At 32.9% G+C, this 18,873-nt stretch overlaps 1 protein-coding gene across 1 annotated transcript in view; it reads left to right on the top strand.

The window, feature by feature from the left end:
* The window catches only part of LOC117687978 (uncharacterized), a 47,661-nt gene that overhangs the window by 8,044 nt on the left and 20,744 nt on the right, over nt 1–18,873 (top strand). The window contains exons 4-8 of the mRNA XM_034465514.2: nt 419–790; nt 964–1,317; nt 4,120–4,422; nt 4,919–4,954; nt 10,709–11,002. Of these exons, the coding sequence (XP_034321405.2) occupies nt 419–790; nt 964–1,317; nt 4,120–4,422; nt 4,919–4,954; nt 10,709–11,002 (1,359 nt within the window). The remainder of the gene's footprint in view (nt 1–418; nt 791–963; nt 1,318–4,119; nt 4,423–4,918; nt 4,955–10,708; nt 11,003–18,873) is intronic.

Raw genomic sequence — 18,873 nt, 5'->3', positions numbered from 1 at the left:
AATCTAATGATTCCACAGTAGATGGTTTTTCTTTATCATCAATGGATTTTTTTTCATTCTGAATAAACGTATACCTTAACAAAACTTTTAAAGATTTTACAGCTCGTTTTGTGACAAATTGCAGTGTTAACTAGTAATAAAATGATAAATCCATATGATTTATAAACATTAAATTATATGATTTATTTTTTAAACCATAGAATCCTGTTTCATCGAAAATTAAATTGGCATATTTTTGTACGAACCCCAGGATTATTATGGGTTTTCTAATAAAAATCAATGGGTTTACTATGTACCTGGTACATATAAGTGCATTGCATTCATCTAAATAATCAGTTGTTAGTGTTTGTCTACACGTGTGTTTTAGTTTCCGGTATGTCAGTTTTAACCATCCACATTTGATTTTTTTATTGATCAGGAAGACCAGAGTTGTCTCCAAATCTTCGTTCTCTAACAACAACCTGTCTGACAGAGCATGAACCATTTCTATATGACGAATTGGAACCACTTTATATCACGGATCTATTGTTTGAAGAAAAGGCAGTGACTATTTTAGCTCATGATGAAATAACGGAGACCATTTGTCGTGAAAATCAGACAAAAAATCTACTTAAAACATTAATGGCAAACAACAGAGATTGTCTTCATTTTTTCTTGTACATAATCCAAGAGAAAAAACAATTTCAATATATTTGCAAGCGACTTGAGAACCCAGCAAATGTATATGTCGATGATAGTACTGTTCAAAGAACATGGAGCTCTATCGAACACGAACTAGTAAGAGAACCAGGTACCACATTTATTTTCTGTATTTTTAACTTACTAAAATTGATTGTTTTATAAACCTTTATGCATTTTAAATTGCTAGATGCTTTCATCGGGCTATCAAAGCAAACTAAGCTACAAATCAAATGTTTTTTTTTTTTAAATTAGTTATTTCTTAAGGATGAGCTTTTTTTAAAGGTTGCGTGGAAAATGAGCCTATACAGGTAAAATTGACATTTCCTGGTCGTATGGAAATAGAACAGGACTTAGTTCAATGCATTTCTTCCCGCAATGCTGATATTCTCGAAACCGCTATTTCTTGTGGACAAATGGATATATCAGAAGCGACTAAGGGATCGGTAGTTTTACAGTTAAGACCTGTCACTGACGATGCCGTCCAAACTTTGTTAAATGCCATCGAAAACAACAGGTTACTTGATATGATTTTGGAAATGGTAAAAAAAGTTGATAGGGCCAAGGTTATGGATTATGAAAGACCATTGCAGATCCGGGTGCAGGTTGTTTATGCCAAGTCACCAGTAACAGAAACAAGTGAGTACAAATTCATTTATTTTAACTTTTATATAGTTTATAGATAAAATCGTGCTGTACTGATGTTAATACACATATTGAGCAGCGAAATGCAGAAGTAATATCTGAGAAAAAATGTTTATGTTGATGCTTGGTTTTTTTACACGGTCACGATATTGAACACAACTGAATTTTTTATTATTAAAAATTATGTCAATTCTGAACAGTGCTGCAAGCAACCAATATCCGATAATATATGAACATTGACATTACAGAAAATACGGGGTTTTTTCTACACTGTAATATCTTGTATGAGAAAAGTAACTAACAAACAAAATAAAATAGTAAAATATAAACACTTATATATCAGATTCACTGATACAACAAAGAAGTGCACTGATAAAAAAATATTTTTGAACATAACATCTACATTTAAAGCAAAGCAACTTTAAATACACCTTATATGTGTCAACAAAATTCAATCGCAATAAAATTTATAACGTTTACTTAACAAGATACACATAGGCCATATCGCTCACTTGGAACAACAGTTCCTTGTTATATTCTATTGCTATGCTATGTCTATTTTAAACTTTGAACCCTTTCTGGGGCCCCAGCATTGTTCCATGGTTTTGGGTCGGCTTTTACAATTTAGAATCTACACTATGTTATGATTAGTAATCTCACAAACTGTAGCTTTGTAATTCTCCAAAATATATATTTCTATATCAAACGTTGAATCCCTCTTGGGGCCCCAGCATTGGTCCAGTGGTCTCGCTTTTATTGATTACATTATTTAAGGATGCTTGCATAGTACTCTCACAAATTGAAACATTGAAGTTCTTAAGAAGAAGATTTTTAAACATATCTATATACTGGGGCCCGAGTTTTGATCTGAGGGTCATTTTTTTTTTACAATTTAGAATATTCACTTTATAAGCAAGCCTTTGTGAACATATTGGCATTCCTGGTGCAGTGGTTCCCGGGAAGAATTTTTTAAACATTTTTCTTATGTATTTCTATGTGTAAACTTTGAACCTCCCTTGGGCCCCATTTTTGATCTGAGGGTCACGATTTTTACAATTAAAAACCTTCAATATATAAACGCTTTGTTGTAAATATTGACATTTTTGATGAAAGAACCATTATTCCTACTTTTTGAATACACTGGGCGTTAAAACGTTCTTCCAACCTGTCAATATCAATGTCTACAGAGGCTGCAATTTCTGCACTAGGTACGTATATGGTACGGCATCTTTCATCATTTAGCCAATTAAAAAATAGGATAGGAGATCACGTGTGGATCTGAAAACCTTGGCTAGCGAAGATGAACAAACAACTTTTCTAGCGACAGCCATATCGAAACCCTAACCGTTTTTGAGCTATTTAGCAAAAACTTTCAAGGGCTCTTGGCCCTAAATTTAAGAGGACAAGCCTTTTGATCGGTGTCAACTTAAAACCCTTGCTATTCTGCACAACTTGTATTCTACTTGTCTTTACAAATATTTTTCGTTTAAAAGAACAAAGGAAAATATGTCTAAATTTTCGCGCTCTTTTGAATCCTGTTTTTAACCCTTCCCTTTTTTCTAAATAAAGAACGTAATACAAAAACAAAAACTTCAATGTTCTCTGTTATTTGAATTTGTTGGATTATTATTCACTAATATCATAGTCTCGGATGCTTTGTCTGGAAACTAAAGGGCCAAACAATTTTCAAAGGGAATAACCCGTTGACGGAAGAGGAATTTAAAAAAAAAATGTTGTAGATTGTGTTTAGTAAAGTCTATAAGCCCTAAAAATTTGAAGAAAAATCGTTCGGAAACGAGCAAGATAGAAGCCCCAAAGTTGGCGTGTAGGAAGAAAAAAAAATAATAATCTTAACCAGCATAATAATAGTAGAAAACGGAAGACCTTAAATATTGAGAAATCGTCTTCTCAAAAACCCATTGGCCAAATAAGCTGATACTTGTGTAGAAACATCCTCAGGAAGGTACTGGGTAGATTCAAGTTTGTTGATATAATGATTTCCGTGGGTAGGATGGGGTCACAACATGGGAGGGGTTACATAGGAATATATAGAGAATTTGTTAAAAATGTTTAGACGTTGGCTCCTGGGCGATACTTGGGCCTCACAAGGGGTTCATCCCATATATAAAGAATAGTTTAGGATCTTGTTGATAACTGCAATGAGCAACCTGTGATATGACTAAATCACCCTGTTAGAAAATGGACTTGATTACATGTACATGTATAAAGATATGAGTATCAAAGGGTAAAATATTTTTTTTATTTATAAATGATCTGCATGTATTATACTACATTGTCGAGATATTTTGTGTTATGACTCCATTAAGCTGATTTTATCATGCCTTTTATTGCTAAGGTGAGTTATGTGGGCCATGAACCTCTTGTTTCTACTCCAGATTGAAATTTAATTAAAGGCATATATGCGAGAGGTCTGTGTATAGGCTATAGTACTCAAGTGACCGTTAGGGCCTATTGGCCTCTTGTTTGATAAACTAGGCGAATATAGCTCAGATATTATTCAAAGCTTTATTTCAACTTTGTTTAAATGTTGTCTGAACAAATCACACATTAAAAATGTGAATACTGTGATATTGTCGCAAAATGATTAAATGATGTGGTTTGGGTAAATAATTGAATATGAAAATAAAAACCATAGACAAATGTATATTTGTAAAAAAAATAAATAAATTAAAACATGGAAAATGTGAAAACTACAGTGATAAATATGAATAAAATACCAAACTGGACGTGGTGTTTACAATCATTGGTCATCTATCTTAATGTATTGTATTGTAGATACTGGAAGTTTAAATGCAACACTGATCAAAAAACGAGTAAAGATTAATGAAAAAACCCTTTTTGAGGAATTGGAGCCGACGGTGATTGTTTCTGCATTATCAAAAACGAATGTGTATCCAAAAACCGCTTTAGACAGAGTTCGTGAACCTCGTAGTTGTTTTAAACAATTTCAACGTCTTTTGGCAATGGTTGAAGAAGGAAGTCCTGAATCCGTTGAGGGGTTTGTGACCGTTTTAAGCGATCTTGGTTATTCAGAAATTGTAAAATTGATTACTGCCCCTGACCTCGAGAACAAGTCAGGTGAGGTTTAATTGATTTTCTTCGCTTTTGAAAATGACAATAGGCATAACAGAAATATTTTTGAATATAATTTGTCATTTTGGGTTGGATTTTTTCAGTATACTTTGTGATATACCCCGTATGTTCGACATCAGTTATTTAGAAATGGAATAATCCAATAATACTTCAACATATACCGAGATGTTTTTTGTTGTTTTTTTTTTTTTGGGGGGGGGGGGGGGAGGGGGCAATTAATTTTATTTGAGGGAATTATTTATACAATGTAAAACACGTTTTACAGGGTCAAAAAATGTTGTTAATTTGTCGACAGTCTTTTGGAGGTATTTCTCTCTGTTACAAAGTTCTACCAAAAAAGAGTCATAAAGAGATTTTACAGTTTGGCTAGAGATACAGTGGTACATGTTAGAACGTTGTCGTTGACAAACTTTTGGTGTTAAATTGGATAATATTCAGTTAAAGATGAAACAAATCTACACAATTGCACTAAATATTGTAGATTTGATTGAATTCCCGGAGGACCATGGCGAAGCAGGTGAGTTTTATTCAATTTGTAATGTTGGCAAGGTAGTTTGTCAGAACAGTGTGCGATATTTTTACTATATTTTTATATGGTTGAATTGTCTAATACAGATCTTTGTAAATAAATGTCGCATTATATCAGTTTAAGGACATGTTTAGAAATGTGCATTTAAGATATTGTAGATTTCATGTACATTGTCTGGACATCAAGTTTTCCCCAAATTTTCTAAACGTGGCCCATTTTAATTATTTCTACCCTACGTATTTTAATGGCATTTCTTGCATATAGTTTCACAACAAGATCAAAACATTATTTATCTAACCACACGATTTCCTATAAGGTCGTCTCGAAAGTCAATACTTTTCACTAAGGGACCCTTTAAAAATCTCTTGAAAAAGCGGTAAATGTTTATATTATCCTCATATATTTTTTATTTCTGCCGTAATGATGTTTTTTCTTTCAATCATGTGAACACAATTACTTATATTTATTTTTGAAAAATACAAATCGTTCAGAACTGTTGAAAATATCGAGATTTTATGTTTACAATAACCAAAGCGCGTTCTATGATCATTGTGACGTCATGAAAAAGTTCATACAGAATTGAACGTTTTCGCTATTTTATAGGTTTATATAAGGAAGCATATTTGCAAATGTAAATATTGTTAAAGTATAAATAGGTCATACGAATTGGTTTATTGATAAAACAAATGGTAAATCGTTGACAATCAGTTCACACTTACATGCACCCCTTACTATGTATACTGCAGCTCCGTCGATCTACGCTCTCAAGCTCTTAGACAACAAGTTTCAACATGCAGGCATGATTATAATACACATTTAGTTCTCTTCAAAAGATCTGTATTTCATGATCCCTGGGACAGGGCCTCTGGTGTAAGGGCAGGGATCTAGTTAGTACATAGTTAGTACATACATGTAGTAATTATGAGAGAAAATGGCTTTTCCAAAATTACGAATATTCAAAGTCTCTTGTGGTAGGATATATATAAGCAGATGAACTAAAGACATAACGCATAGTAGTAGTGCATCTTCTATAACTGAAATTGTTTGCCCATGGCGTAGGGATTTTTATTGTAGGCAGGGTTCTATATATGAATGCAGGAATTCTTGGATAATCTTCTCCTCTGGGCTTTAATCAGATGAATTAGGTGCAGTTATGATGAGAAAAGATGCCTCTTCCAAAATTATAAATTTCATAGCCCCTGAGTCAGATGGTATTAGAACAGGACTTTAATGATAATATATGGTTTGGTGGTATTTTTACGACCAATTATTTTTCATGGTACTTAAGATTTGTTCAATTACGCAGCTAGGTTAAGGACGCCAATGGATTACCGTATGAAATAAATGCACTAAAACAGACTTCATTTCAGACAATGTATACAAACTCATCTATATATGGCAAAAATAAAGTTTATACTTCATTTTATTACTATCGATCTGCCTTACATTTTTCACCGAAAAAAAGCCACTGTATCAGCTGTTTATCAAGTGATATGCTAAAAATAGAGCAGCTACACATGGCTTCACTTATGGCAAAAGTTCAACGATATACGAATAAAAAATTTAATTGTTGTTTGTGTCACTTTAAAGGAAATTATTTGCTTAATCTAAAATGTGCTAGGAGCAACTACAGCAGTACCAGCACCGTGCTTACTGTTTGCATTAATCGTTCAAGTTTTAGAAATGTTGTCGATAACTGAGTTAATTTACGTTTCAGAAAAACGTTTTCTTTTAAGCCACAACTTGCTCCCAGCAATCTTTTTACAATCACTGATATTAAATGAAAATAAAAAGGTAAAACACAAGCCTTAAAATTGACATGATATCGTTGAACTTTAGCAAATTTAGACAGGTATATATGGGTTTATGCAAATGAGCCAATTTGCAAACGCACTGATGATCAGGATCAAGGACAGATAATCTTACGTTGTAAAGCGCGGAAAATTTAAATATTTACATCGTTTATCCTTCTCTGCACATGTCATTAACCTTGTGAACATTTAAGTTCGTAAACTACACAGGAACATTACCCATTCATTATTTTTTGTTCAGTTTAAACATAGTGGAGTGATGAATTTCTCAATGCACCAGAACAGATAACCACATGCGCGGGTCTAAGGTCTAGGGTGAGGGGCTAGTTTTCTTAATGTCTTTCCCATATAACTTCAGATAAATTTAATGTATAAATATCAGGCGTAAGACTCTCTAGAAAAAAAAAATAAGAAGCCAGATCCCACCTTTAGAGGCACGTACATGAAGCATCGTTTTTTAAAGTGGGGGAGGGGGGGGGGGGCAGATTGATAAAAAAATCTTGACGAGAATAAAATCGACATCTTTACATCTATACTACTATATTAAACTAATAGACTCGAATTTTTGGTTTTTAATACCGAGAAATCGGAAGAATACTCTCTTTTGTTTTGTATATTTTAAAGGGCCATGGTCACGAATTTTGACAATTTTTTTTTTTGTTTTTTAATTATGTTCAATGCTTTAAAAATGCATTTCTGAAGAATACTCTCTTTTGTTTTGTATATTAGGGCCATGGTCACGAATTTTCACATTTTTTTAAAATTATTTACAATGCTTTAAAAATGCATTTCTAATGATCAAATTTAATTTGAGAGTCATTCGTAGAGTTATAAGCAAGATAAAGGGCTCTAAATTATTTGTCATGTAAACAAGACTCTTGCCCTGTTTTTGTTTACATAGGTTCCATATACCAGTAAAAAATCTGTTTCCACTTCATTTGTCTATCTTGTTATTTATTTTAAGCATAGATATACAATTCCTTACGTTTAACACATTCGTTTAAAACTGAAAATTTTACTTCAACGTTCAAAATGTAAACAAACGCTTTGTTTACATACGAAGAACGTCAAGCTCTGTAACGCGCTAATAACTCAACAAATGAGACTCAACTTTCGGTTGCCTATGAAAAATGTCTTTCCAAAAGCATTTTAAATAATAAAATCGTTATTTTTTTTTTACCAAAATCGTGACCATTCCCCTTTAAACATCATTGGTACTTGAAGATTACTAGTTTGTTTTTATTCCCTCTCAATTAAGCTTCGCTAATTAATAATCAACCAAAATTCCTCAAAAAAATCCCGGAAATCACCTGGATTTTTTGGATTTTACAATCTTGCGCTTGCGCAATACCTTCACGCTAACGGGATTTTTAATTTACTTTTCCACAATATCACATCTGCATGAATAAACTCAGAAATGATAATACAAATACGCGTTAATTTTCATTGGACTTTTGCTATATATTCTGTTCATATATATAAATGATTTATTATGAGAGAAAGTATAAAATAACAAATATACATTTCAACTAGGTACTTACCTTTGTCTTCGTGATGACAAAAAATATTTGATTACATGCAAAAAAGTTACATCATATTTGTTAGGAGAGTGAAGATAGAATATGTTTTATCGTAAAAACGAATAATGTCATACGGACCCAGTATTACACAGAAAATACGTGTACGTTGGCGAAAAGGTGTTTAATTATTCCATTTTTTGGATTAAAATTTTTAGTTGAAAGGTATTTGCAGTGTTAAAAAGGTTTGATGTGATGAATTTGACTGTTATTCTCAAGGCAAATTCTTTAACTTTCTCTAAAATTGTTTCTGCAATTTTCTGCTACATTACGTGTATAAGGAAGGCATTCTACATGTAACTGTGGTGAGGGCTTTTTTCGAGACACATTTAGATTATTCAAACTAAGGAAAGTGTGGTGAAATTAATAGCGTCATTGTAGGCTTATAGCTTTGTTATGTAGATGTCAATAATAATGTGTGTCGATGGACCTATTTTATAAATGTCCGATATGCAATGTCAAAGTCTAGTTTTTTTGTTTTATTATAAAGCCTATCTGCACAATATCTAACAAATCAAATATTATAATCATATAATGCTAATGCACATACAAACGTGTACAAATCTTTCTGAATTTTTGAAATTAAAAATAAAGCTTTAAAAGGCAATATGGTAAAAGCTTATTTTTCTTAAAATATGACATGATGAAAACATGCGCTTTAATTACATCATTATACACTTGTGTACCATGGGATACCACACCTTTCAAATGCAATGTTTATAGTTTTTGCCATATTGGTGTGTATGCAATAGTTCAACACACAATAAGACAAACATGTACATATACAGCAAAATAACAAAATGGAATTCAACACAGTGTTATAGATATCTACTGTAAGCACAGAGCCAGCAAAATGAATTATATCATCTTAGCTCCGACAATTTACTAATGTGCAAAACATGATATGCTTCACGTGTAATAATCATGCAAAATGCATGCACTTTGATGAAAGCATTCATTGTTTACCCTGTGAACTTCACCTCTTTCAAATGCACTGCGTGTTTACAGTGTCTGGTGTGTATTTCAAAACACAAAAGAATTATATGTATAGCCTAGTGAGAAGTAAGAATTAAAAAAAGCGGTAATGTGCAACACAAACACTGGATTTAGAAGAGTAAATGTTTGAAAAGAAAAGGTCACCACAACATATCCTGTATTGAAACATACCTTTAAAACTTAAATTATTATTTAAAGCAATCAATCAATAATTTTCAACAGCGATCGCTTTATTAAATCGAAATTAGGAAAAAGATGAAAACATAAATAAAAGGCGGAGCGAACGTCATGAAAGGTCACGTGATATTCATGAACTTAAATCTATCGGAGGCCTTAACCTAGCTGCGTATGTCAATCTTATTATGCTACAATTTTAAAATATATTTTTTGTTTTTAGAACTAAGAAAGTTTCTTTGATTAAACAGTCCTTGAATATTAAAAATTATTACACTAGGCCTGTAGTTAAAATGCAAATGAATATACATGTACATTGCAAAAGCCCACTGCAGTTACTCAGGTGACCGATAAGGCCCATGGGTCTTTTGTTGTTGTTTATTTTAAGTATTGAAAAAACGACTCTTTGGGAGAAAAACAAATGCGAAAGAAATGTCTTTTCAATTAGGAACGATAGTTTTTACTGGAAGTAAGTTGTCTTGAACTAGTCTTGTATGGCTATGGCTGTTGCTGAATTGTCTTGTAACCGAGATAGTTCTGTCGTGAGTTTCACAGTTATGATCATAGCAAGTGTTAACGTACGATAGATAACATTCTATAAATAGTGCCTGTTTGGGAGGGTAACAGTTGAAATTGACACCCCGAGAAAACTATTGTCAACCGACGCGAAGCGGAGGTTGACAATGGTTTTCGAGGGGTGTCAATTTCAACTGTTATCCTCCCAAACAGGCACTATTTATTTTGTTATACTGAATGTCTAAATTTAAAAAAAAACTTAACTGCTCTTACATTGGAATAACGTGAATTCTACGGCGAACCGTACGCGCATGATTTTCGCGCATGTAACAATTTTTAATGTTACCCGTTGCTAAGTGCGTTGCTTACGCTGAGGGTAATAGAAAAAATATGAACTGCGTCTAAACCAATCAGATTTCAGTATTTAACATGAAAGTATAACAATCTTAAATATTAAACGTAGTTTAAAGGCATTTCATTGTTGATCGTCAAGGTAAGATTAATAGTTAAATATGGAACGGCATTACTTTAAATATCGTCAGTTTAAATTGTGGCGATGCTCATTAGAAAGAAATCCAAATATCTGTTTTTATATTTTCATTAAAGCAGATATATTTGAACTTTAAAAAAGGGTTCTGATTTTTTTGTCTTCTTTTTTTTTTTTTTAGAAAACATCAGGAAATTAATAACAATGAATTACAAGAACATCCTGAATGAAATGCAGACGCCATTTGCAAGAGAAACATTATCAAAATGCAATGGAAACGTTAATGAAATCAGAGAAATACTCTTTGATAAATGTAAAAGCCGCAGAGAACGGATGAATACTTTTCTACGGTTCATACTTCATGATGATCACAATGTAGTTCAATTCGCTAAAGTACTGAGGAAAACTGGTTTGAAGGAATTGCTTTCAAGTAAAGGCAAGCGTCAAAGAGAAAACATGTCTGATCAAGGCATAGGTAATATATAAATATATAAATTTAGTTCATACCTTGAATATATGTTATATAATATAGATTGTAGATATTTGTTGAATCACAGGTACCTTTTTTAAATTTAGATAACACGTGCATGTCATAGCAATGCACTTAATGTTCTCTATCCCCAAGCTTCAGGTATTTTTTTAATTATAAAAACGTTATAAGTCCTTCAAACAGAGGTCAAATATATTGATGGCATATTTATTCCCTCATTTAACAAAGTTATTTAATATTTCCAACGATCAATATCTTAATCGCTATAATGAACTTAATATACAAGTTCAGATTAAAAAGTTGCAACGGTGGCTCGAGCCTGTGTTGTAGAGATCTTAGTAGTGCAACTAAGCCAAGCATTTTGCTGAACAATTAATAAACTAACACTAAAAGAAAAATTAATTTTGCCTTTTAAAAGACAGATTTATGATTCGCATAAAATAATTCTAGATAATTAATAGTTATCAGAATTGTGTAGGCTCGGTTGTGCTATTCACATCATATGTGCTATTTATTAAATAATGTTCCAAAATTGATATTTATTAGATGACCTGCACTAAAGTTTAAGTGAACATTTTGTCTGTCGTCTGTCTCTCTGTTCGTCTTTTAACTTTAAACATTTTCAACATCTTCTCCAGAACCACTAAATCAATTTCAACCAAACTCGACACAAACTATCCTTAGGCAAACGGAATTTAAAGTTCTGAAAATTAAAATGCCCTTCTACCAGGGGAGATAGTCAGGAATTATTAAAAATTGTTAAGAAATCTTTAAAAATCGTCTTCTCAGGAACCAGTAGAGCAAAAAAACTGAAACTCATGTTAAAGCGTACTCATTTAGTGTAGAGTTAAAATTGTGAAAACAATGAACCACGGCGGTAGGGTATGGCCACCATGGGGGAAGATAGAGGGGTTAATTGTTTACTTATAGATATTTAGAGTAACTCTTTTTAAAAAAAAAATATTAAGAACCATTTGGTCAGGAAAGTTGTAATTTATTTCAAAGCATTATCGGGTAGTGTAAATTCCCAATTGTGGAAACAGTGACATCCAAAAGAAGGGTAGGGTTTTATATAGGAAAATGTAAAGTAAATCTATAAAAAATCTTCTTCTCAGAAACTAATCAGCCGGGAAAGCTAAAACTTGTGTGGAAGCATCCTCAGTTAGTGTAGATTCTCAGTTGTGAAAATCATGATCCACGGGGGTAGGGTTGGGCCACAATGGGGGGTCGAATTTTTTCATAAGAATATTAAGAGTAAATCATTCAACTTTGTAAAAATCATGACCCCTTGGAGTAGGGTGGAGTCACAATGAGGGTCGAATTTTTGCATAGAGATATATAGAGAACAATCTCAAAGTCTTCTTCTTTTGCCATTTGCCTAGGAAAGCTGTAACTTTAGTGAAAGTAACTTCAGATAATGTAGATTCAAATTTGTTAAAATAAAAATCTTGAGGTATTGGGTGGGGCCAAATTGGGGATCTAGTTGTACAAAGTAAAGTAGTTTACCAATTCACAAAACTTGAACTGTTATCATGTATGGTTTTACTTATATTGCACATGCAAGCATTCTGACACATTGCTAATTCTTCATAATTGTGTGGATTTTGGCCTTACAAGAGGTTCAGAGTGTAGTATAGGTATATATTACGTAATTAACAATTGTTTAGGTTTTTTTTGAGAATTGCAAGGCTCAACATTTGATATGACTAAAAAATCATCATGTTAGAAAAGGAACATATATAAACATAAGCATATTCAAGGGGAAAATGGATGTTTATTTTTACAAGATCGAAATGTAATATGCCACACTGTCCAGATATTTCGTATTATGACTGCCTTAAGCTAATTTTATCATGCCTATTGTCGCTCAGATAAGAGATGTGGCCTATGGGTCTCTTGTTTTGTGTTTAACGTTGATCGCTTGTAAACAATGAAGAAATTTTCAGAAGCATATGTTAATAAAACTAAATGCATTTTACTTTTAACGCATTTATTCATTTAACCACACAGTGATAAATAAAGGCTTATTTATTAATACCATTCTTGACACAATGAAACCAGTTTTAAGTACCATTTACCTGTACAGAAAAGAATCAGCATTTAGTTTTTGTTTTCTGGTTTTTTGTTTGGTTTTTTTTTTTTTTTTTTTTTTTGGGGGGGGGGGGGGTGATACATGTATTAGACATTATCAATTTCACTGTACGTAAAAAAAAATAGTTTGTAAAAAACAAGATTTCCTCTTATTAAAATATATTCATTTTCAATTTGGTTTTCGACAACATAAACTAAAGTACGCATTTAGTTTTTTTTGTTTTGTTTTTTTCTGTATTTTTTGGAGTTTTTTTTTTTTTTTTTTGGGGGGGGGGGGTTGATATAAGCATAATCAATTTTATAAATTCTAAAAATTATAAAGTCTAAAAACTAATAAAAATTATTTTGTAAAACAAGATTTCCTCTTATTATAGAACGTTAATGCTGTAAGCAACGCCTGTCTTTTAAATGTTGTAATGCACTCGTTAATATTTAATTTTCGGGAGCCTTAGAGTTCAAAGACAAGTTTTAATACTAAATTTTAAGCTTTGAGTTATTGCCGTTAAGTTATGGTTAACCCAGTAGTTTACACAGTTTTTTGTCCCCCGCCGCAACGCGGAGCGGGGACATAGAAATGCCGGGCGTCCGTCTGTGGGTCCGTGTGTCCGTCCGTCACACTTTTGTGTAAGCGCTCTCATGCCTAAAAATGTTGACGGATTTTCATTAAATTTTTCCCAAATGTTTATACTACTATTACCTTAGTCAAGTCCAAAAATCAGCATTGGTCGATACTTTTTGTAGAAGTTATGGGACTTTGACCACAATAATGTCTCCGTTTTATCCAAAAATTGACCTTGTAAGCGCTCTCATGCCTACAAATTTTGACGAATTTACCTGAAATATATACCAAATGTTTATACTACTAATACCTTGGTAAAGTTCCTAAATAAGCCTTGGTCGATACTAGTATACCGCTTGACCGGCGGGGGACCCAAGAATTATATTCTTGTTTTACGTGAAATACCAACGTTGTATCAAAAATTGTCTTGTATCTTGTATTTGATTTCTGTTGTAAATTGTACTATACATAAACTCTTAACAAAAAAAAATTCAACAATTGGTATTTTGAATTTGAATTAAGCATTTTTCACTCCCCTATGGAGTAAAGGCCACAAACAATTCTTTTTTAATTCTCCTGTCCTTTGATAGTTGGTAGATAGTGTTCCAGTTGTGTTTTATCTCGGCAATTTCTTTTTCAATGACTTTTCTAAATATTAGTGTTGATCTTCCCCTTCTCCACTTCCCTTTTGTTATCAATTGAATGGCTTGACAATTGAATTTGATTCTGCCTTTCCGATCCGATTTCTTTTTAATTTCTTGTGTAATTGGGATTTGATTAGTTCTTATTTGTTTATAAAGGATTGGGTTTTTTACCTGTTACTTATTGTGAGGCCCCGTTTTTCCGTTCCGTAAAGTAGCACCAATTTCACGTTGCTATTATATAACCCGAGTTTTGTCTTAATTGATATATACTATACTATATAACTATAGTTTACAAGTTGTAATTTAAATGGTAAATTAAAAAAAAATATTTGGCATATTAATGCCACCGGAGCCCCATATACCGGAGCCCAGATATAGTTCAAAATAAACAACTCAATAACCCGAGGAAGGTCCAACAAGAGCAGTCTAACGTATTTCTGTTCACAAAAACGTTACTAATGTACGGTTGGAAATCAACCACCGTTGGATCGACACCAAACATTTCACCATGTTGGATTCCAGCACAGTAAGCCTAAAATAACACTCTCTTAGAACGTGCGTAATAGCAATATCGCACTCTTGCAGGTTTTAAATATTTTCTCATCATTTTTGACAGGCACTGCATTTTACCAAAAAACAAAGAGGTTGAAATGACATGTCAGAAAAATTCCATTAACGTGCATATATACCTGTTAATAAAATTTGGAGGGGCATGGTCACGATTGTGGTAAAAAAAAAAAAAATTATGTTTTTATACCCGCACTTTCTAAAGAAAGTTCGGGTATATTGTTGTTACTCTGTTCCGTCCGTCCGTCCGTCTGTCACGTTTACTTTCTCAAACTGCTCTTACATCTTATAAACCAGCAAACTGAACTCTTTGAGTTTGATTTGGGGTGTCATGTTGTTTTGTAAAAAGGTTTCAAAAATTCTCTGATAGTCCTTGGGGTCAAATAATTGGTAAAAAATGACGTTTTTTCACAAAAAACCTTCTTCCTCGAACTCCTCGTACATTTTTAACAGTAGACAAATCATCTCTTGGAATATATTTTGGGGTATCCTAAAGATGCGCAATAAGGTTTCGGAATTTTCAATTTTGTCCTGGGGGTCAATTAATTGCTAAAAAATGACGTGTTTTTTTTAACAAAAATAACTGGTTTCAAAAACGTCATTTTCTTTTTGCAGTAGCCAAATGATCTTCTAGAATATGATTGGGGGTGTCATATTGAAGTGCGATCAGGTTCCAGAATTTTTTTTTCATTACGGGGATCAGTGGGCAACAAAAAATGACGTTTTCTTTTGCAAAAAAGTATGGTTCCCAGAAATCCTCTTACAACTTTTGGGGTAGCTACGTCATCTCTTAGGATATAATTGGGGCTGTCCTATAGATGTGCAATAAGATTTTAAAAATCTAAATTTCATCCACGGAGTCAAAAAGTAGCAGAAAATTGACGATTATCACTCAAAAAAAACCCCCATAGATCCCTGAACTCCTCTTATGATTTAATGGATAAACACATCATATCTTGGGATATGATAGGGACTGTTCTATAGATGTGCAGTAAGGTTTTAAAAATTTAAATTTCATCCAGGGAGTCAAAAAGTAGCAGAAAATTGACGTTTATCACTTAAAAAAACATAGATCCTAGAAATCCTTTTATGATTTAATGGATAGACACATCATATCTTGGGATATGATAGGAACTATTCCATAGATCAATGTAGATGTGCATTACGGTTTTAAAAAATTAAATTTAACCCTGAGGCCCATTACCTACATATCTTTTGATGCCCTTTAAGGATCAAGACTATATATGGTTAAGGGGTGGGGATCTCAACCGTTTTCGAGATATTCGTGTACTTCCTGTTCGAGGGAGGTCATGACCATCCCCGGGGCCAATGACCTACATAACGTTTGATGCCCCTTGACACAAGGAACAAGAATATATATGGTTGAAGGGTGGGGATCTTAACTGTTTTGAAGATATTAAGGGACTTGCTGTTTGAGGGGGTCAGGACCACCCACAGGGCCCATGACCTACATAACATTTGATGCCCCTTGACATCAGAAACATGAATATATATGGTTTAGGGGTCATGATTATAACATATTCTGAGATATATGGTTATTTCAAATTCCTGGGGGTGGGGATGACACCAGGGGTCAGATCAAATAAACCCTATATATCGCCAGTAACAGTCAATATATGATTATGAAAACCCTATATTATTATCTTTGTCCGTTTTCAAGTTACCATTTAAAATAGAGTCTACGATTCTTCCTACAAGGTTCAATGTTAGACCCCACACCCTTTAGACACCCGTTAGGGTCATGACTTACATGCAATAATGATCTGATGCGCCATGACCCAAGGAGGAATAATATCTTTGAATTAAGGTGTCTCAATGGTTTTTATGATATTTGATAATTTCAGGAAGAGCACTTTGGATCATGACCATCTGAAATGCCTTGAACAAAGAAACAATAATATAATATGTACATGATATATGATTCAATTTTAGAAACCAGATATAGATCAATCATCTATGTTTTGTAATATTTCCTATGTATATATACATGTATTAGTTTGTGTTTTGTTCTATACGATTCATGTTCATGACTGTAGTATGGGTTAGTCTTATTTTAAATTACATTAAAAAATTGTCAAATATATGACTTGGAACCCCCACTCCAAACAAGCTCAAATATAAACCGCCCCCCCCCTTAATTGTCGAATGGTCTATTAAATCAAAATATAATTTATGTGTCTTTAAACTTTTATAAACTGGTATAAAATGTTATTTTTAACAAAAAATACATTACACCTTGCATAATTGACAAATGATCTATTAAGATATGATCAGAGGTCATATTTCTACCTTGGGATCAATAACTAGTATTTATTGACAAGTAAAAATTAATAACAATAAATGATTCAAATTATAAATGTTTATACTCCACATTCATCCCCCCCCCCCCCAATATAAAATGGTTCTTAAGATTCAGTCTTCGTAATACATTCTTACATGTGTGCAGTAGCAAATTTTAAATCATTTCTTGATTGCTTTTTCTCTCCTGATGCACATTAACATTTTGAAATTGCTTATTTCAATTTTTAAGATTTATATAGAAAATGTTATATGCATGTGTATTCGCCTATTTGGGGCAATTGTAAAGTCCCCTAAACAAAGCAGTGACAATATTAGGCTAGGAATTACCCACATGGATCAAACACTACTGTAACATATGAATAAGATAACATACTTTATTGGGAGTTGATTTTAATCAACTCTCCTTTGCACTTACTCGGGCAAAGCGAGCTAAAGACAACACCTGGGGGTAATTAATGTACTTTACACCATTTGATGCATCATAATGACATTAGAAGATATTTTGTATTTTCCTGTTTCGTGGGGTCAGAACAGCTAGTCCCAAAAGGTCATGACCTACATTGTATTTGATGCATTTAAATACATTAAGAAAGAAATACTCCTTCCTTCCTATTATAACTCATATAAAAATGATAATTAAGTGTCTAGTACACTTACTTACATGTAATACACAAATTTAATAAGAAACTGTTTATACAGGGTCAAGATGGGGTCAACTCAATAGTGCAAGTTTGACAAATGAACAAAATAACTAAAATGACAAAATGCAACTAAAATGATAGAAACTTTACAAATGCGATAGGATAGGTAACGATGATAAGCTTATTTAAATATCAAAAGATGATGATACAATATGCTGTCAAAGGGAGATCACATTTAGAAAGTGAAAGTAGAACTCATGTATGCTGGCATCTGATCATTATATTGTGCTACTGCTCCTACATGTATTATGCTTACCTATATTGGTCAGCATCATAATGATAATCCAATTAAAACACAATAATGAATTCCTTTAGCTAATCTTAACTAATCCTTTTCTGCATATGGAAAACAGAGACATGTATGTATACGCGCGAATCAATGGGCGCGCTTGATTAAGCTTAACTTGGTTTACACCGGTATACACCGATGTAAAAATGTTGCATTGTATATCAAGTCCACTTCAATGGTGTAGTGTACATGGTGTAGGGAAGTTAATAATGAAAATGGCGGAAAAGGGTGCAGTTTTAACAAAGAATCTGCTGTTCTGCCACAATTGATAGGTTTGTGTGATATAAATGCAATAAAATAAACACACATTTAAGATTTAATGGATTTCATACAAACGACAACTTTCATGCGACTTCTAATCCGTTACATTACTTTAAATCATTTTCAAAGTTTCCATCATCAAATTTGTCCGCCATATTGGTTTCAGTGCTACTCCCAACAACACATGCCCCTGACTCGGTGTATAAAAGTGTACACCTAAACGCTACACCTTTGCACTTGATTTACAAAAGTGTTCACGGTGTACACCTTTGGGTAAAATCAAGCGCGCCCCATATAATCGAAGAGCTGGGTAAAACTAGTACCAGCTAATGATACCTGCAGACCTGTGTTGTGTACGCAACTTCAGACAAAGATCAGTTATTTGTAACATGCATGTATTTTTATGACCTATTCTTCAAATC

Source organism: Magallana gigas, chromosome 1, assembly GCF_963853765.1.
Source record: "Magallana gigas chromosome 1, xbMagGiga1.1, whole genome shotgun sequence".
Classification (NCBI taxonomy): domain Eukaryota; kingdom Metazoa; phylum Mollusca; class Bivalvia; order Ostreida; family Ostreidae; genus Magallana; species Magallana gigas.
Note: the sequence above shows the minus strand (reverse complement) of the source record. Positions and strands in the feature narration are given on the sequence as shown.